The sequence below is a fragment of the Homalodisca vitripennis genome, chromosome 5 (assembly GCF_021130785.1).
Source record: "Homalodisca vitripennis isolate AUS2020 chromosome 5, UT_GWSS_2.1, whole genome shotgun sequence".
Classification (NCBI taxonomy): Eukaryota; Metazoa; Arthropoda; class Insecta; order Hemiptera; family Cicadellidae; genus Homalodisca; species Homalodisca vitripennis.
In genome coordinates this window covers 172,146,278-172,168,098 of record NC_060211.1, presented here as the reverse complement: position 1 = coordinate 172,168,098, position 21,821 = coordinate 172,146,278, and the positions used below count along the sequence as shown (strand labels likewise).

Below are 21,821 nucleotides of genomic sequence, written 5' to 3'. Positions count from 1 at the left end.
ATGTCTGGTCTTATAATGGAGTCGCTTTATCTAACTCTGGAAGTAGTACGGTTTACGTCTAGAAACTACGAACCTGACCTACTGTAAGTCCTAGAAGTACTGTAACAACCACTGGAACCTGTGGAGACCAAGAGTCCAGCCTTCAGTGGGACAGGTGTACAGTACGCTGTTTGTCCTAATTGACGTGTTGTTGCGGGAATGGCGGTGACGGTGGCCGTGGACTCGGCCAAGGTACTAGCCAAGGGGAGCGAGTCCGCCGCTTTATATGTGTTTACTTCCTGTCCGGGCTCGCACTTCCGTAACAATGGTGATCGTCGCTGTGATACTAGTGGCTGTGGCCAGCTGTTCCCTCGCCAGGCCGGCTGACGGTGAGTTTCATCTACCAATTAATTATTTCTTTGTGTATTCTATAAATAACTTTAAAATGAGGGTTGTGATTCAATGCAGGCAACAGTGGAACGTCTTATCATTTTTGCACAGATAAGTATTGAGATTGGCAAATTTATCTACTTACTTACAACTGTTGTGTTACAAAGTAAATAACCCTCCGTAGTTTTATTTCAGCCACTGCGACCCGCTTGTATTAGTTAGGCGGCAGTAGCAGTCAGTGGTGTGAAGAATAAATGTACGAAATTAGTGCAGCACATCGACTTGTGCATCAACTATGCACACATTCAGGGGCGCACCGATGGGGGGGGGGCGAAAGGGACCTGTCCCCCTCCCCAAGAACACGCGACGATCGCTTAATAGTCTATTTTACGGCGTTTATGTGAGAACTTTGAAATATATCATAATTAAATTATTTTATATTATTTATAACTATTTTCATTTACGAAATACACGGAACTACATATATGTATAATGTTTAAATTTTATTCAAAGCGCTAAATTTCTTAATTTCACCGTCACATCAACAATGAAAGTGAGGTTAGTTTTTATTAATTCTAATGGTTTGTACCTTTACCGGTTACTTCCAGTAATCGAGAACAAAATGTGCTCTTATTGATTTAGAATCATCAAACTCTTTCAACAATCTGACTCTTTGATCTGACAGTAGACATCAACATTTAGCTTTGATCTTGATTTATACCTTATTTATCTAGCTCAATTTTCTGTTTGTTAACGTTGTGATTACATTTTTTCAGTTAAATAAATTATTCAACAATGAAAAATGCCATTGCACACACTCAACAACGTATTGCTATTGCGTACTACGGTGATATTTTCCCAACTTCCTGTGCATGTCTTTTCTCTGCGAATTATGTAGGTGACGATCATACATTGAACCACACATAATGTCATGATACTTAAAGACTATAAAATACCCACATATGTTAGCCTTTAATACACATTTTATAACCCGTCATTATGCTAATTATGCCCACACTGAACATAGCTTGTCCTCACAAATCAAGTAAGTTCTTAGGAGCATTGTCAAATACCCAGAACTTGATATAACTTGAATGAGGTCAGGGTTCGAAGATCGGATCATTCAAATGGCACAAAGCCAAATTCAGGACATGACTGCCTTATTGTAGCTCTGGATTTACCGGACGGATAACGTAAAATAATTGATACCATGCAATCGGTCTTTAATACTGACCTCCAAACTTAATAGCATTTCCAATAAAATTACAGTATTGGCTTGCCCTCGTTGGTCACGTTAAAAACAGGTTTTACTGAAATTAGGAATTTCTCGTGACTATTAGGAAATACTGGAGTAATTGAACTGGTCCGTGTACTGGCTGCACTGTATGAACCTTTTGCAGTTTTATCGGACCTTTACTGAGCCTTAGAAAAGCTTTATTAGTATCCTATGGGAGTAGGGAAGCTAATTAAAGGGCCTGCAGTATAACACGATCCCTGGATGTCTTAGATACAGGTTTGATGGCCAAAGCAGACTTATAGAATTGAGTTTTACGAAATGGTTTTTAATAGTTTATGACTTAGAAAATTGGCACTTTTAATTAATTAAATAGGTGATTAAGTAAGATATTAAGTAAATGTTAGTGGTTTTTTCATCTTTAAATTTCCCATATATATTAATTAGAGAAGAATTAAGATAGATTATTAATTATAAATATTACACTATTTAATAAAATAGTGCATTCGATTACGATTTTAAATGGCTTACTAATTCCTTATGGCATGGAATGGTTTTTAACCAGCTTAACAATAAGTCAATTGAAAATTAACTGCATCACATTGACAAAGGTCTGATTGATGTCTGCTAATCAGTCACCTGGACACATCAAACTTCTCTTTTAGTGGCCAGGTTGACTACTAAGGCAGTTGAATAACAGGCAATGTGAAAATATTGCAGTTATATATAATCGGTTTAAAAATTCCAGGAACCGCCAAGTCACAGACAGTAGCGTAGCCAGAAATTTCGTTCGGGGGGGGTCCGAAACCGGGTGATCCGGGGGACGTTTTGTGTGTTATTTGCCAATGAGTTCACTGGTAAAAGTTAAATACCAAAAATATGGAGCTTTAGTAACAACTACGCCTTATAGAAAGTGGAAAGATTTAATAGGCAAATTAAACTCTCACAGCAACTCTTACCACAAATTTTCTTGTATAGCTCCAGAAACTTTACGAAGTTCGATTCTGGCCGAGTAGAAGGCACCAAAGTGATGTTGGATTCATTGGATAAGAAAGAAAAAGAACAAAACAGAGCTTTACTCAAGCGTATAATTGACACAACTACTGTATTCTGTGGACAAAATGAAATACCCCTTCGGGGACATTGGGCCACTGACGGCCGAAAACCCTTTAGAAAAGGAGGGCAATTTTCGAGCGTTGCTCGGGTACAGATCAAACTAATGGTCGGAAAATGCACCGGAAAAACTTTACTGATTAGGAGTTCGGCTACTTTGGATTTCACTGATTGAGGTATTTATGAATGAGTTATAATGACGATTTTTTGTATCATTAAACTGTAGACGAGTATATAATTATCGGAAAAAAAATCACTTTTGGTCGGAAATAAAATACATCTGAAAAACTCTAATGATTAGAACTTCAACTACTTCGGACTTCGGTTATTGAGGTAAACGTGGTATTTTTGATTGAGTTAGGACGACGATTCTTCGTTATCATTAAACTGTACTCGACTACCTATATAATTATCGAGAAACAAATCACTTCCGGTCGGTAAATACCGAAGAAAAGCTCTTTACTGATTCAAGTTTTGACGATTTTGGATTTCACTGGTTGAGTGGTTAAGGTAAAAGTTGTACTTATAATTATGTTAGGATATTGATTTTAGGTATTAATTCAACGCCGACTAATATATATATATATATATATATATATATATATATATATATATATATATATAGCAATAGTAGATGCTACTCCGTTTGGTCCTCCGGAGCCGGATCTTTAGTTTTCAGTGTTATTGCAATCTCTCATAGTCTCATTTATGACGCATAGGTAACCAATGAACACTGAAAATCAATGCAGTCAAAGTCATTGGTTTTCAGCATTGTTTCACCCATTGTTTATTACTGTACTCGTTTCTTATTAAATTACTGCTGTAAAACATCTTACAACCTGACTACATTAACTGGAAAACAACTAGGATGATTGGCAGAACATGTTTTAATAAAAGACTTCATTATCGTTTATAAAATTACATTTCAGTCACTTTTACTCAGGTAATTTGGAGGTGGCTTAAATTACCTCAGTGAAAATTTTGTAGAATAATTGATATAGATATAGATAACGTACTCGTGTATAAATGTCAAAGTAATTAGTTCAGCCATTATATATAATATAAAGTAATGTTTTTTTAGTAACTATTTATCACTTTACCCAGCCATTCTCTAACTGAAATTTGTCAGTGATTAATCATGCTTTGTTTAGTACTTTATCAAACGATACAGTAAGTTAGGTTAGGTCAGATTACGTCACAAGGCCGCTTTGTCACGTGACTTCACTCACCATCCTGAAATATTATTACTTTGACCAATTTCAGTTAGTTATTATTCTTCATAATGTTTGAGCGAAACAATTAATTTCCTAGTATTATTATTACTTTAGCCAAATCACACTAGCTGTTATACATGGTGATTCAAAACTAAACGGCAATCTCTCGAGAGCTTATTCTATAGCTAAAAACAAGTAAAAAAAGTTCATATAACCATATGCCCGGAAACTCTTCGTTAGCGAGTTACGCCTAGCGAAAGATTTCGCCCGGATTTCAGAACCCTTGGTGAAGTCAGGCCGTATAAAAATGGTAAAGGTAGTTACAAAAGATACAAATACGATTGTTTTTTTATGTTTTTTATATCTGACAAATTTATTAAAATTCGTCCCAGAGCTGTAAATGCAATACTTTCAGAGATATCTTACGTAAAACACAAGAATTGGTGCAAAGAAATAAACACATTTTTTTGTGTTTAACGTAAGATTACTTCCATAAATGTTAAATAAAGGTCATTTTTTTCTTAAACAGATTTGTAGAACATTTAATTCTGAAAAGATTCATGTGAATTACTTAGGAAAAAAATTAATAATAGGTATTGAAATTTAGCTTTATTTAAAAATAAAACAGAACGCACAAAAATGCATATACCTCAGTAAAATAAGGCAAGGTATATACAATAATGCGAGGCCAGCCAGTAGAATACAATAAATAAATGAGTTATATTGTTAATTATTCACTTATTATTATTATTATTACTTAATACTATTATTATTGTTAGCATTATTATCATTATTATTAAAATTTTTATTATTATTTATTATTTAATATATCATATTTATAGATATTAATTATAAATTACATATTCTCTATGTAATACTTATTTTATTTTTACCAAACATACAATATTAAAAGAAATACTTTTCGTCCATATTACTATATTACTATGAATATTATGTCTCGTAATACAAATCTCTTGTACGACGTTTGCTGTTTCTGGGAAGATGTATCAGATGTTCCATTGTTGACCGGTTTGTTTGTTTGTTGACTTTCTACACACCGTACCGAATGAGTTTGGAATGTCTATGTATAAGTACAGTAGTGGTGGTGAGATATTTACTTGATGATGGGAATGGTAGTGTATTTCTCTGTGTTAGTATTTCAATACCGATAAAAATATATTTTATCACTTAGTTGAAAACGACATCTTAGCATTAACAGACGTACGATTTTGAGTGTATCTTTTAATTGCAATGGCTGATTGTTGTTTTATTTGTAATAAATTAATATCAGAAAGTGCTTCTGTGAGTGTTGTGCGTGGCTTACAAACATTAAAAACTGCAAGTATTGACAGAAATGACGGTCATATAAAATTATTTAAATACTTTGACTTCTGTGATGGTGCATGTTGACTGTCGAAAAGTATATATAAGTAAAAATTCAATTGCTGCATCGAAGCGACGTGTAGATGACGATGAAACTACAACTTCATGAAAGTCCATCTCGTAAAAAACGAGAAGAGTTATTTGATTTTAAAACATCTTGCTTGTTTTGTGGTCAAGTAGCTGATGAAGTCGCAGAAAAAAAAAAGAAAAGAAAAGTATAAACGCACGATCAGTAAAGTAAGTACTCTTGATTTTAAAAATAACGTTTTGACGAAGGCTGAAGAAAGAGACGACTTGTTAGGAAAATTAGTCAAAAATCGTATACTTTTTGAACATGACTTGTAGCTGCTGAGGCTAAATATCATGCTATTTGCTACTCTCACTTTTTAAATAGAATACCAACTGATAAAAAGCATCACAAAGATGATAACATTACACAGGCCATGAAAGAGATTTTTTTGTATATAGAAAATAATAATGATTCACAATTTACATTAAAAGAGTTGAAAGATATTCCTACCGAGTACGTACCGGATGATAAGACTATCATTTCTAAATTGAGGGAGAAGTATTTGACTGATATAATAATTACAACTAAGGTTGGGTCCATTCACTATTATATCTTTTCGTGACACACAGTCAAATATTTTATCCAAAGCTTGGTACGAAAATAAAAAAAGCTCACCCGAAGAAGAACGATTACGAAATAGTAGAAGCTGCTGCGGCGATTATTAGAGAAGATATTCGATCATCTGTAGTTGAAAACGAAGTCCCATAATCCACCTCCAAATCAAATGCTAGACGATGTTAATGGAGAAATACCAAACAGTTTATTATTTTTTTTGCAAGAAAGTTATTATGAAAAATAAAAAAAGGAAAAACTGATCAATTTGAAAACAAAAAATGCACATCAATAAGTCATGCTATACATGGCTTCACTACGAGAAACGATCATTTTCATCACAGCTACTATTAGGTCTGTCTGTATTTCTTCATAGGAGATACGGATCTAAAAGACTATTAGATGTTTTTGTCTAGCTTGGGATTTTGTGCTTCATATAAATAATACCGTACAGTATGAAATTTCAGCAGTTTATCATCCGCAGCCTCGTATTTTATCATCAGAGTCAGGCTCTCTTGTACAGTATGTTGGGGATAATGCAGATATAAATGTCAATAGTCTTGATGGTAATAATACATTTCATGTAATGGGAATGATAAAAATAGTTACTCCAAAACATGCTATAATTTACGATGAACGTATAAAAAGTGTACAACTAAACCAACTGGTAAAGATTTGGCAGAATTATCAGATGTACCTCTTTTAACATATGAAAAGCCAGTTGTATCTGGATTCAGCAAGATTCAGGTTGAAAATCTACATGATGAACTCGTACAAACTCAACAACACTTAAATGCAATAGATTTTTTGTGGTTGTATGGAAAAAGGGAAAATACCTCACCGTTACCAGGATGGAATGGATATCTTGAACAACTCACAAAAAATAATAAGAATTTTTCAACTTCTCGGATTTTGTTTCTTCCATTTATTGATCATCCTCCAAGTAAATTAAATACAATTTTTACCACATTGCAGTCCGCTTTAAATATTGCCAAGACGGATAGACAAAAAACGTGTGTAATAACGTTCGATCAAACCCCTGTACTCCAAAGCACGTGAAATGGTTTGCTGCTGCAGATACAAACTCAAACCTATCCAAAATAGTTGTGAAATTAGGAGGCTTTCATATGCTCATGTCTTTTCTTGGATGCATAGGATACAATAATTGGACGGAAGTGGACTCAAAGAAGTTTTAAGTAAAATATATGCTCCAAAATTCTGTTGAAAAAATGTTAAGTGGTGAAGCTTATTCAAGAAGTATTAGAGGCCATACGCTGTTACGACTTGCATTATCAAAAATCATTTTTCAAGACATGAAGATTTAAAAGCTGTGTTTTAGATGAGTTAGTTAAACAGATAACTAGACACGATGTTTTCCTATGAAAATGTTGAAGGGTGTGCAAATAATTCAAATTCAATAATTTCTCAATTTCATAATAAATTGATTGAGTTAAAAACTCAAGGTCCTACAGCTCAATTATGGATACAGTATTTCGAGATGGTTTCAATAGCTCTGGACTTTGTTCGTGCTGAAAGGCTGGGACTTTTTAAAAGAACATCTTGATGCAGTGCGAAAAATGCTTCCATATTTTCACGCAAGTGGTCGTTTTTTATATGCAAAATCAGCCCATTTATATCTTCAAGATATGATAAAATTAGAAGAACAATGGATGAACAGACTTTTGAGAATTTTAAGAACGGATTCTTTACGGTTAAACGAACAGAAAAATTTAATTCTGGTACATGGACAGACATGGTAATAGAGCAAAAGTCTTATGAAATCTATGAAGACAGAAGGAGGAATATCTCGGGGACGGAGTACAGAAGAAAGTGTTTTATGTAAATGGGTATACGCTATGTACGCTACGAATACAATCTGCGAGGAAATTGAAAAATTTTTGTAACATTTCTTTGGATTCTTCAGAACAACACGTTGATACTAGAGATTCACGAGTTAAAAGAGATAATAGCGATGTAAGTAAACTTCTCGATTGGTTTACTCTTCATAATCCTTTTCAAAGCACAGAACAGGTGATATCTATAGCTTCTGGAATAGTGGGCAATGATCAAATTAATTGTCATAGAGCGTATGATATCGGCATCCAATCAATGGTGAAAATGACTGGTTTGAACTTTAATGAGATAAAACTGAAACGTGTTGACAAAGTACAACCTCTTTCAATAGTTAACAAATCTGTCAAAATAAACGATTGTAAAGTTCCCATCGACCCATTACTACTCTTCCAGAGAATAACTGTAAACAAAAAATTCCAAAATAATCTAAAAGAATATCTACAATACGAGTTAAGCCCGTATCCAACATCCTTATTTGATAATAATGGCATGAGAAAAACAACAAAATCAGCACTATATAAAAACATGACTTCTGTTGATATTGAACTAGACGAAACCACTACAACATATATCCATCGATGGTGGATTTCTCTTGCATCGCGTTGTATGGAATAAAGATGATACTATCTCTGATATTTTGAATAAATACGTCAAATATTTACAAACACATTATGGGTCAAGTATCGTTGTTGTATTTGATGGTTACTCAGACTACACTAAGAACATTAAAGCAATGGAACAATTAAGAAGAACTGCTGGTGTTTCAAAATCTTACGAACTCCGCTTTGATGAAACAATGAAGGTGCCAATCAGCCAAGAAAAATTTTTATCGAATTCATCTAATTAAAAAAATATTTATAGACATGCTTATCAAGAAATTAAAAACTGTTAATATCACTACAAAACAGGCCAGAGATGATGCTGATGTTCTCATTGTAGAAACTGCTATTGCAGAGTCAGAACTTAAAAAAAAAAACGTCTGTCATTGTAGGCGAAGATATTGATTTGCTAGTTATCTTGATAGGACGTGCTCAATCACATCAACAAGAAAATTCTTTTCAAAAAAATGGGTAAGGGTAATGTGGAGACAAAACTGTATTCATCGAAAAAGTTTTGATAAATACCCTCAATCCAAGAAAACACATATTATTTTTACACGCATTTAGTGGATGTGATACGACTTCTGCACTTTATAAAAAAGGTAAAATATCGTTTATTAAAATGTTCGAAAAACATCACGATTTAAATCAATCAGCTGAACTATTTTAAACAAAAAAACTGCTCTGTACAAGAATTATTTTGAAAATGGAGTACGTATTTTCTTAGCAACGTATAATGCTCCGAAATCAGAAGACGATATAGACTCTTTTCGATACACCCAGTTCATCAAATCAACAAGATCAACAAGACTCAACAAACCAGTGCAGTTATCTAGTCCCTTCCTCCTTCAAGTACAGCAGCTCGTCAGCATATCCTTCGTGTCTATTATCAGACCCAAATTTGGTTGGGAAATGATTTAGAACCCCAGGAATTCGGCTGGGTACTGCAAAATGAACTCCTGGAACCAGTAACAACATTATTACCACCAAGCACCAGAAGAATTGCTGAATACAATATTTTGCAATGCAAGAAAGGTTGTGGTTCTAATTGCGGATGCAGGAAATCAGGATTGCGATGCACTTTAATTTGTGGGCAGTGTAATGGACAATCATGCCTCAACGCTTTCATCAACTTCAGATGGTTTCAATGAGAAAGTGAATATGCACCTGATATTCTTGAATCTTTCTATTCTGATAATTTAGTAAACGAGAATGATGATAATGAATCCGATATTGAACAGCCAGAGGAAGAAGAAGAAGAAGACGACGATGAACAAGAAGAAAATTAAAACAAAAATATTAATCATTAATAATGAAAAAAATATTTTATATTTGTAATTTTAATAAATTGATTATTGGATCAATAAATAAATATATAATTAAACTTTATTTGAAATATTTCTTTTAATATTGTATGTTTGGTAAAAATAAAATAAGTATTACATAGAGAATATGTAATTTATAATTAATATCTATAAATATGATATATTAAATAATAAATAATAATAAAAATTTAATAATAATGATAATAATGCTAACAATAATAATAGTATTAAGTAATAATAATAATAATAATAAGTGAATAATTAACAATATAACTCATTTGTTTATTGTATTCTACTGGCTGGCCTCGCATTATTGTATATACAGGTAAGCGGTCCCCTACTCTTTTGCGCTGTATCTCAAAAAGGGTTGAACGTACATAAAAATCCCTTCAGACAAAAGTTGTAGAGAATTTTCCGTTCTACAATTTCTCTAACCACCTTCAAAGTCATTTAGCGTAAGGGAAACGAGATATTTGCAAAAAACTGATTTTATCGTGAACTTTGACCTTAAATATCTAAAGACGCGTAACACGTGATTATAGAGACTTTTGAGGTAAGTTTTATACCATCAAAATAAAGACGTATGCAAATTTTTAGCTTATTATCTTTCATTCCGAGGTTGCATCCTTATTTTACCGGACTAATATTCTTATCTGCATAAAATATTAACTAATGTTTAGGTTGTGAGTAACAGCTGATCATTTATTCTAGACTGAACATTAACATAAAATGTATTTACCTTTATAAAACTGTAATAATCACCTATAATAGTTGCTCAAAGTGTCTTCCGTTGTTAGCCAATGCACGTTTTCGCACGACGAATCCACTCTTTTCTAGCGCGTTTCATAACGTTTTGGAGCATTCTTGATAGTTTCTGACGCCTCTGTAATGCGATTACGTAACTCCTCTATGGTGTTAATCCGTTTTGAATAAACAATTGACTTCATCCAACCCCATAAGAAAAAGTCTGCTGGCGTGAGGTCAGGAGAACGTGGTGGCCATTTTACTGGTCCATTTCGACCAATCCATTTTCTACCGTATGTATCATTTAAATAGTTTTTCACATCATTAGAAAAATGTGGAGGTGCTCCGTCGTGCATAAACCATGCATTTATTCTGTTTTGAACAGGAATATCTTCCAAGAGGGTAGGCAGGTTTGTTTCTTAAAAAATTTTAAGTACCGTACGCTACTCCATTAAGTCGATTAGGGAGGAAAAATGGACCAATCAAACACCAAGCCATACATTGACTGAAAATGTATGTTTTGAAAATGCCTCGTCGCAGTTTCATGTGGGTTGTCGTACGCCCAAGTATGGGTATTACGAAAATTTACAATTCCATTTCTAGTAAAAACAGGATTCATCAGTAACGAGAATACGCCGAAGAAAATACTGATGTCGTAAACAATTTCTTCTTAACCAGCGGCAGAACATCTTCCGTTTATTAAGATCTTGCGGTAATAAGTCTTGAACACGTGTTATATGGAATGGGTACAACTGTGCTTCATGAAGTGTCCGCCATACGCTTGACTGGCAAATATTTAACTGACGTGATAATCGTCTGGTGCTTGTGGTTGGTGATAATTCTACAGCATTTATTATTGCTTGTTCATTATTATAGTTCCTTGCGCTACGTTTGACGACCAGTATCTATTCGCTTCGGTTTAAAGCTACCAGTTTCTCTAAGTCGTCTCTCCACAGCTTCAAATGTTTTGCGATTCGATGTGGAAAAGTATCACGATATTCCTGAACTGCAGCTAAACCATTCTTGTTAACTTTGCCGTAAATCAGTATCATGTCCGTATACTCTTCAAACGAATACATACCATTTACATTATCTGCCATTATTTACTAAGATAATTACATACACTTTTATAAAAATATTTAATAAAATATTTTAAAAATAAATATTTAATCAAATATTTTATACACTTGTATAAAATATTTCCAAATAATCACAGGATCTCACAAAATACAATCTCTTCACACGCCACAATACAAAAAACCTCCATAAAGGTTATTCAAATATTACTTCATGAACTTAAATTGTTGATCAGCTGATATTGCCAACCTTTGCAAAGAAAATATGACGATAAAAAGTGTTGAATAAATGATCAGCTGTTACTCACAACCTAAACATTAGTTAATATTTTATGCAGATAAGAATATGCATTTTTGTGCGTCTGTTTTTATTTTTAAATAAAGCTAAATTTCAATACCTATTATTAATTTTTTTCCTAAGTAATTCACATGAATCTTTTCAAAATTAAATGTTCTACAAATCTGTTTAAGAAAAAAAATGACCTTTATTTAACATTTATGGAAGTAATCTTACGTTAAACACAAAAATGTGTTAATTTCTTTGCACCAATTCTTGTGTTTTACGTAAGATATCTCTGAAAGTATTGCAATTTACAGCTCTGGGACGAATTTTAATAAATTTGTCAGATATAAAAACATAAAAAATAATCGTATTTGTATCTTTGTAACTACCTTTACCATTTTTATACGGCCTGACTTCACCAAGGGTTCTGAAATCCGGGCGAAATCTTTCGCTAGGCGTAACTCGCTAACGAAGCGTTTCCGGGCATATGGTTATATGAACTTTTTTACTTGTTTTTAGCTATAGAATAAGCTCCCGAGAGATTGCCGTTTAGTTTTGAATCACCCTGTATATAATGATTATCTAGTCATTAATTTATCCACTTTGCTAGTGAATTTGGTCATTATGCTATACTAATCAAACATTATGCATAATTACTGATTAATAACAGTGACTGTAACATGAATATCCAAAAAGTTTATTTACTATGTTAATTTATATCACTATACCTATAGTTTTTTAGATTACATTTGATAGCAAAACACCCTTAAATGCATTCCTGAAATGAAGAGAAGTCTTTGAATGTCATAATTGGTATGCAGTACTTTATTAAAACATACTATTTGTGTTGTTTCAGAGAAAAATAATGGCTGCAATGTCAAACAAGACACTTTCACCAGCTGCTTCATGGATGCTGGTAATCATCTCTTCAAAATGCTGTCTAAAGGTTAGTAAGTCAGGGAATAATATTTTGATGTATACATTAAATTTTGTTGTACAACTGGTTTATTTAGGTTAATGTCTATACAAATGGTGACATTTAGTGGCATAATTAGTATTATTTAGATATTATCTCTTATTGAATTGTTAAGACATTTGTGGAAATTTTATGTTTAAATTATTTCATCAAAATAATTCAAAACGGATTAACGTCTGTCTGTCTGCCATTTTTAAAACGTGTACAAGGATTTTGCTAATATTATATTTTCAAAAAGGCCAACCAAAAGTTAGTATAATACAATTTTCAAGTTTCATAACTTTATCTTTACTGGTACAAAAGGTATAATGTTTTTGTTAATAAACACATACAGACAGATAGACGGAAAACTAAAGGTTTTTGAACATACCTTCATATGAAATTTTTTGCTAATTTTTATGTGTAGAATACAATCTCAAAGTATTGTAACGCCTTTATTGAACACCCTGTATATTTCATAGTATAATGCTGGGCTAAAAGTATATTAATTAAATGTATTACAAAGATTTAAAAAATAAAGAATGTAAAATATTTTCCGGTTTGACCTAAACCTCTAAAAAGTCTTTTGTTAAACATGTTGCCTGATAGAAAAAGGAGTATTTTCATAACATGTCAAAGGTCACACGTAAAGGAAGGGTTGTTGCAGGAGACAAGAAGATGGGGCTGCCTGTTCTGGATCCTCTGGAGGTGAAGAAGATGAAAGTATTCGACAATGGAGATCGCATGCACCTCAAATTGATGGATGCCACTCACACAGGCCTCGGTGCTTCTGTCATAAACAAGGCACAGTAAGTGTTAAATCACTTTTTGGTGATCGGTTATGGAACATTATTTGTACGGTAGTTGTTAAATTTGTTGAGCTGCAAATGTTCTCAATATCTCCAAAACTTGAGTAAAATTTCCAATAGTTAATTATTTTACTCATTTAACACGCTTATGACAACGGCTCATATTCCCCCATTATTTCCTGGTGTACCCCAAGGGGTACTTAAAAAGTTAAGCAATTGTGTGCCCAACGGGGTACACGGTAGTCTAAGGTATTTGGTATTTATTTAAACGCAGGGTCACATTCAACAAACCACCAAGACAGGCAAACAATAAAAACTCAGTAAGGGAATTCATAGTAATGTGTACCCCATTGGGTGCATGACTTGCTTTACAAAAGCCCAGTGTGTACTTGATTTAGTATATATATATATATGATTTGTACTGTTATAATGCACGGTTAATTATAAAAACATATAAACAATGACAATTTTGCAATATTTTTGGGGAGTTCATAAACACCCTGTACCATTTTAAATTGAAGGATGTTTTCTAGTACTCAAAAACACATCTGCTAGGTAGACAATGTTTAAAACCATAGAGTAGTTAAAAAGCAATCAAATTAAGCTGATGATCATTATTGCATTGATTTTCAACTCTAAGTGCACTACTGAAGAAATCAAGTTGATTGAGGACTCTTACTTCAATGCATCAACAAATGGCAATGACCTTGACTTGTGTTTATCTGCTTTCAGGGCTGACCCAGAGCATTTCAAGTTCATGCTGAATATGACAATTCCCAAATACAACATCAAGGGAACATATGACATGAACGCCAAGGTTGCCATGTTGCCTGTGATGGGTACAGGCGATGCTGATATTACACTCGGTAAGTTACTGTAAATTTTACATGTCTAATTTTTAAAATATTTTATTCTATTTTCTCTATTACATCTATTATTATTAATACATGACTATGCCTATTTCATTATATGTAAAATGTGATCAATGGCAATAAAAATTATGATTATGTTATGATGATCATCAAGAAATGTTACATTGTCAAATAAAGCCTAAATAATAATAGTTACCAAGTCCTTTAATTTTCTTCTTCGTCTCTCTAAGAAAACTCCATGTATGCTGTAGAAAGCCTTGTTTTGCAGTCACCTCCTTAGCATGGCCTAATTGTTTCTTGATTACAAATTATTTGTTAGGTTGTTAAGCATTTTTAATCCTGTATATTAATGCTTTTCTTTCGAGCATACTTGTTCTCTGGACTGGTAGTATATAGTTTCATGCATGTTCTTTGTTATGGAACTTAAGTAACACAGTAAAGGATAGTTTCCAGGATATAGATGGAAGGAACTGTCATGCCCAGATATTTTACAATTTCCCTGCAACTCTGTCTAGAATCTAAACCTGTCATTATTCTGTTAGCCTTTTTTTGCCTTCTCAAGACCCGGCATAGGTTACCTTCTGAGGATCCACCCCAGACAGAAATACCATAGCATGATTTGCATGCTCTGAAACAGTGCACGGTACACAGTTTTAGATGTTTATGGGGTAATAGAGGACTTAAATTGTTTTATGACATGCAGAGCTGAACCAAGTTTTAAATAGAGGTTTGACTGATCCACGTTTTATATTCATACAGTGTAACACCAATTCATTATTCATTACTAATTATTATTATTTATCATTTAAAAGTACCAAGCTGAAAATTAAATCCAATATTATTTGATTATTTGTTTCTTTCAATTTCAACAATTCAGTTATCGTTATCTGCCTTGCTATAAACAAACCAATGTACTAAAATTTGATGAACTAAACTGAAATGTAAAACCTGCAATAAGAATCAATTAAGGTCGAAAAAACACTGTTACCTCAGTCACACTTGCACCTCTTATCTCTTGATCATAGAATTTTTTAGTTTCTTCATACATTTGCCCATATACAAATCAGTTTCATTATTTTATTTCTGCAAGTGTTAAAATCAAAATCAGTAAGTTAATTTGACCATGTCACATTCATTAACTCTCCAATTGCAAAATTTGCACTCATATGTCTGTTATATCAAAGTGGTTCTACGTTCTAGTATTGCACTCTGGCTCTTGGATTGTTTCTTTATTTTTAAAAGCCTTTGATTTTCTATAAATTTTAACTATTGATCAAAATAATCTTTCGAACATTTTTGAAAATGAAGTTAATAAAGAAATTGGTCGATAGTTCTTGATTTCTTTTGGATCTCCACTTTTTTGAAAAATGGTTAATTTTACAATTTTTTAACTATTAGGAAAATAACCTATGATTAGAGTTAAATTATTACATGTATTAAGGATTTTAATAAAAATAAACTGGCATGCTTAATGTCTGGAAATGGAATGTTGTCATAGCAAGACAAGAATTTGTTAATGAGAGAAATAATTTAATCCAATTGAAGTTCTGTTATTGTTTTTTTCAGGATGTAATTCTATCTTAGCTAACTCTCTGTTACAGAGGATCTAACGGTGATATGGGACGTAAAGGGCAAGCCCGTCACCAAGAAGGGCACACAGTTTATGGAGATCACTGACTTCAAGGTTGACATTGTGCCCAAGGTCATGAAGATGAAACTGGACAACCTGTTTAATGGCAATCAAGAACTTGGTAAGCTTTCTTTACTGCCCACTTTATGAAAGCCCATTTACACTTCAATGTAATTCGATTAATATAGGTACTAACAGGTACTTTACAAATGTTTAAACATTCAGTACTAATTTAAGTTATGTCATCATGAAGATTGCACCAGTCAAACAGAGATATTTAAAACTAAGAACTTTATCGTGGGTTTAAATTTTATAAATTGAAATGAATAGCTTATTTCTGAAACATTTTTAAGCCTCTTTAATTTTAAAAACACTATAAAATTCTTAACATTGTGTCACTATCTATCTATACATTCCTCTGTCTGTCTGTACTATAACTCTTGATAGAAAGATCCTAGACACTCAAAACTAAGTACATAGGTTACTATGGCCCAAGAAAGAACTCTGTTAATGATTGGGTCGAAATTAAAAGTAAAATACAATTTTCACATTTTTACATTGGTCTTATGAGTAAACACGATGGCATTGAAAATATTATAGAACTATTATACAGGGTGTACATAAAGTCCTGCACTGGTATAATATTTTCTAAACGATAACAGATAAGTGAACAAGATTTGGTACATCAATACTACACCCTAAAAATTACTTTTTGAAGGAACTACCAGTTTTCTGTAATATCATGGGGAACGTCCCGCAAGGAGTCAGAAGGAAATCTTAAATAGGAGCATAAGTCAATATGCACATCATTTTTAAAGGGCTTATTTAGCAGAGTTTAATGCCGCAAACCGCACTCAAAAAGATTGATCCAGTACAAAATGGCGGCTGTTCAAAGGTTTTACTTGGTTACATTTCATTAGTAGCCATAACCCCGGTAAAGCAAAACTGCAACCAAACGAATACTGCAGATAAATTACATTATGATTGTCAGTCGTACAGAAGTGAATTATGACGTAGGTTATCCTCAAGGGGTACAAATTTGGTCCTAATATATTGATAACGGGGGGAAAACCTGATAACAGTAACAATTAGAAAGCTCACTTATCTTTGGGTCGCAGTTTGGACTTTCCAATTAGCCAGTCTATTCATAGTAGGCTATTCTAGTTTTCTTGTTTTAGTAGTGCTGTCCAAACCTTTCTATCAGTGCACTTTAGTACAAAAGAGTTTGTCGTATTGCTTGTAGTTCTTCAAACTACACTATGTCGCTTGACGAATGTGAACGTATAAACACTTCTTATGATGGTTGGTTGGGGAAACAACAGATGATCACACGAGGAAGTATGCCATTTATTTCATGACTACTTTCACGAGAGGCAGCCAATTTCTAGAACAACTGTAGGGAGAACTGTTTCAACGCTTTATGGAAAACAGGAAGTGTTTCCGATCGTCATAGGACAGGAAGGCCCGCTACTGCGACAACTGAAGGCAACTCTTTAGATGTATTGCACTCATTTATTGAAAATCCGCAAGAGTCCCTACGCTCAGCAACACAAACTCATGACATCTCTGTTACGTCTGTTAAAAATATTCTGAAAGGGTCTCTAATTTTAAGCCTTATAAAGTTCATTTGGTGCACGAACTCAACGAAGGTGATTTCTATCGACGTTTATAGAATTTTGTGGAACTATGATGGCAACGAAGTTGATGCAAACAATATTGTGTTTTCAGACGAGTGTTCATTTATGCTGAATGGAAGCGGTAAACAGGCACAATTGCCGTTACTGGAGTAGCGAAAACCCTCACTGGATGCGGGAGGCACGTACGCAGTATCCACTAAAGGTGAATGTCTGGCTTGGTGTGATAGGTACCCAGTTGGTAGGTCCTTTCTTTATTGAAGGAAATTTAAGTGCAATATCATACCAACGTTTGCTAGAAAATTAAATTACTCCAGCACTTCGAACATGTTTGGAGAACATTACCAGAATATCTGGTTTCAACAGGACGGAGCACCCCCACACTACGGCATTGACGTAAGAGCCTATTTTAAACACTGTTACCAATATATTAGGACCAAATTTGTAATCCTTGAGGATAACCTACGTCATAATTCACTTCTGTACAACTGACAATCATAATGTAGTATTTATCTGCAGTATTCGTTTGGTTGCAGTTTTTGCTTTACCGGGGTTATGGCTACTAATTGAAATGTAACCAAGTAAAACCTTTGAACAGCCGCCTTTTTGTACTGGATCAATCTTTTTGAGTGCGGTTTGCGGCATTTAAAATTCTGCTAGATAAGCCCTTTAAAATGATGTGCAATATTGACCTATGCTCCTATTTAAGATTTCCTTCTGACTCCTTGCGGGACGTCCCCATGATATTACAGAAAACTGATAGTTCCTTCAAAAAGTAGATTTTTAGGTGTAGTGTTGATGTACCAAATCTTGTTCATTTATCTGTTATCGTTTAGAAAATATTATACCAGTGCAGGACTTTATGTACACCCTGTAGAATTTATAAACAAACTCAGTACAATAAGATACATTCTTTATTAAATAATCTACAATGTGAAGAAGTTGCTATATTGGATTGGTTGGTATGAATTTTGTTACGTTCCGTAACATCCGAGTTCGTATTTGGCAAGTAACAGTCCACTGGGGAGCTAAGTTCGCCAAACTGTTGTATGTAAATTAGATCTACACATTGTTACTGTACAAAACTAAGATTTGCACAATAACACTATCGGAATAACCGAACAAGTTAAAAAAAAAACTGTTGGATGTCACAATAGATACATTATTTTTTAATAACACCTACAACAATTACCATGCTGCCTCAAACGAGATCAAACAGGAAATGCTGTTCTTACTCATTTGGCTATCTGTTGATCCAGTTGTGAAGGCTTTTATTTACCAAATGGAGATAATCTAGTTATTAAATTAAGTTCCTGAAAATTTACTGTAGAGAGTCAATTAATTGAAGTTCATGAAAATGTACTGTAGAGAGTAATTAATTCAACTGCCACGATATGATATCAATAATGCATGAGATTAAAGTGAATTATGATGTAAAGCCTGGCTAAACATCAACAGGTGCGTTCAAGTGTATAATATGGTAGTAGTAATCACAAATAGCAGTAATACATACTTGACTACAGCATCTTCAGAATATAACCTGTCTGTGTAAAATTATCAATTAATACTTCCAAGAAAGACGAGTACACTCAATATCAGTACTGTAACATAAACGAATGTGACACAATAAAAACAGGACCTATTAAGATATTGTCAATAGATAATATTTTTTTGGTCCTTTAAGTGGACAGACTGTATTTGTACCACAAGTAAAACTGCTAGTATTTTTAAATTTTCTAATGTCTCAAGTGATAATAATATAACGAATTAAATAGGTATGTGAATTTAGCTCCAGTTCACCTTTCTCTTACGTGAAGCATCACGTACACAATTAAGCACACCTGATGACACTATGAGAATACCTCTTCACCTAGATTGCACTACTTTTTTGTAGTCTGGGTATCTCTGATGTCGAAAACGAGGGGGGGGAGGTTTCATTTTGAGCGTCTTCGTTCTTCGTCACCGACTATTTTTGGATCCCTTCAGAAGAACATTACTCCAGATTTCAGGAGTCAAGTCTGCAACAGCATCAGATTTCAGATGCTGCACGTAAGAGGAAGGTGAACTGGAGCTAAATTCAACATTCACATCGAATCAGCCCTTCCCACCAGAACAAACTCTTCCTCTTTTGAAAGTTTTGACTATAACACTGCCTGTTCAGTTGTGATCTGGTAAGATCAGAAATGTTTATATTGTGTGGATAACCTAATCTATATCTACAGTACTACAGTGTTTTATAGTCCTGATATGAGATATACTGCTTTATGCGTTAATAGATATCTTTACCTCCGCCAAATCCAAAATCAACTGATGAGGTGTTGTCAATCGTTACTTATTTCAAGATAAAACTCTGTCAACTATAGTATAAAATTGAACAGTAAACCGCAATATCCTTGAAATGAAGGAGAATTAAAGTCAAACTCGATGATCCTTGAAGTAGATGATTGCTGTTTCCTGTTGTCATCTAGATGTAGGCCTACGAAGTTTGTGGGTTGGGTAATTGTGTTATGTGTGCTGTTATACAATTTTAACTGAAATAATGAAGCCATTCTGCAAATTTGATTTTATACTGTACAGTAGTCTAATGATGGAGTGTTATCTCCGAAACATGTAACCTGTCACAATACCTCATCGGTTGTTTTTGGAAGTGAGTGAGTAAGGATAACTAATTAGTTTGTCAATTGAATCCGCAACGAGCACAACGAATAAATTTTAACAATAGTATCCTTCACTGGTGTAAAATTAATTTTGTTAAACTGTTTTATAGGTACAACGATGAACACTTTCTTGAACGAGAACTGGGAGGATGTGTACAAGCAGCTGAAGCCTTCAATTGAGAGATCCTTCAGTCAGCTGATGTCAACACTCGGCTCCAAGATGTTGGAGAAAATCCCTTACAACAAGATGTTTCCTGGCATGTAACTTACTACATGTACCACCTGATTTATAACGTGTGCCATCAAAACAAGATGGAAGTGAAAGATCTATCTTTGCCAAACTATCCACCTAAATTATTAAATATTGTATATTAATTTATTTATTTCATTCTATTTATTCACTATTTATTACTCATTTTATTTATCATATTTATTTATTTCATACTTTGTTACCTTCTTTACGTGAATTACATTGTTAAGATCAGCAATAATAAACAACGTGTTACTGTTTTATTTGACTTAATTTAATTATTATCCTGAATATAATTATTAATATTCAGCTATGAATAAAAGATCAATATTCCTCATTACTGAACAAGACTGAAGCAGGAAGAATGATGCTGGAAGGAGAAGAGGATGGATCCAATGCTGTTACCGCAAAGTTGGGTTGTTCACTAGAATTGACATGTCTGAACCAGAAGTAACATCATTGACGCACTTATATCAGGAACCAGCAGAGAGTGCAGTTGGCGGCAACCGATAAAATGGACAGGCTCGTGCAACGTTGCCACACAACTGTTGCCCTGTCAGGAGCGCTGTGGCCGACAGATCATTGTCACAGTTGTACTGTACATTCCTCAAACTAACACTGATACTGAACATTGAAACTTATCAGTATCATCAAAAATTATTAAAAATGTTATGACAGTTTGCTATATTTTATTTTAATTATAGTTTAATAATGTTGTTACAAACTAACTGTCAAATATAACAGACACAAATCGTCCTGTCAGTTAATCAGTGTAAAGTACTTGCTTATTCACCATATGATATGACACTTTTTTCAGATGAGACTGTTTATGCCTAAATCATGAACATTTTAAAATGATTACTAAACATTGTATTTTTAAAACTAATATGCCACACTGTGTTGCTTAAATTGCAGACTATAAAGGTGTTGCTTGATTATAAGAAACTTTCAAAATTATAATAATATAATCCCATTTTGAAATTATAAAATATTTTGCTAAATAATTAGTACTTACTGTAGAAGTGCATTCATATTGTAGAAATACTTGTACTGAAGTAGATCTCAGACATATTTGATAACTTTCTTACCAGATTGAATATTCATTGAAAATAACATGTAAATTTGTTTAAAATGCAACGAACCATGTTTTAAACAATCAAAATAAATTAGATATTTTGCTGATTTCAAAAATACCATA

The 21,821-nt window shown here is 33.4% G+C and overlaps 1 protein-coding gene across 1 annotated transcript; it reads left to right on the top strand.

The window, feature by feature from the left end:
- The first annotated feature begins 231 nt into the window (after positions 1-231).
- Positions 232-20,781, top strand: LOC124363959 (protein takeout-like). The gene is made up of 6 exons (XM_046819228.1): positions 232-368; positions 12,673-12,762; positions 13,439-13,580; positions 14,313-14,446; positions 16,054-16,203; positions 20,484-20,781. Exons 1-6 carry the CDS (start codon positions 266-268, stop codon positions 20,636-20,638), a joined length of 774 nt encoding a protein of 257 aa, XP_046675184.1. The 5' UTR covers positions 232-265; the 3' UTR covers positions 20,639-20,781.
- The last annotated feature ends 1,040 nt before the right edge of the window (positions 20,782-21,821 follow it).

Coding starts and splice junctions, on each gene's coding strand:
- LOC124363959 (XM_046819228.1), top strand. CDS start 266: ATGTGTTTACTTCCTGTCCGGGCTCGCACTTCCGTAACAATGGTGATC. Junction 12,763..13,438: donor CTTCAAAATGCTGTCTAAAG/GTTAGTAAGTCA, acceptor GGGTTGTTGCAG/GAGACAAGAAGATGGGGCTG. Junction 14,447..16,053: donor CGATGCTGATATTACACTCG/GTAAGTTACTGT, acceptor TCTCTGTTACAG/AGGATCTAACGGTGATATGG.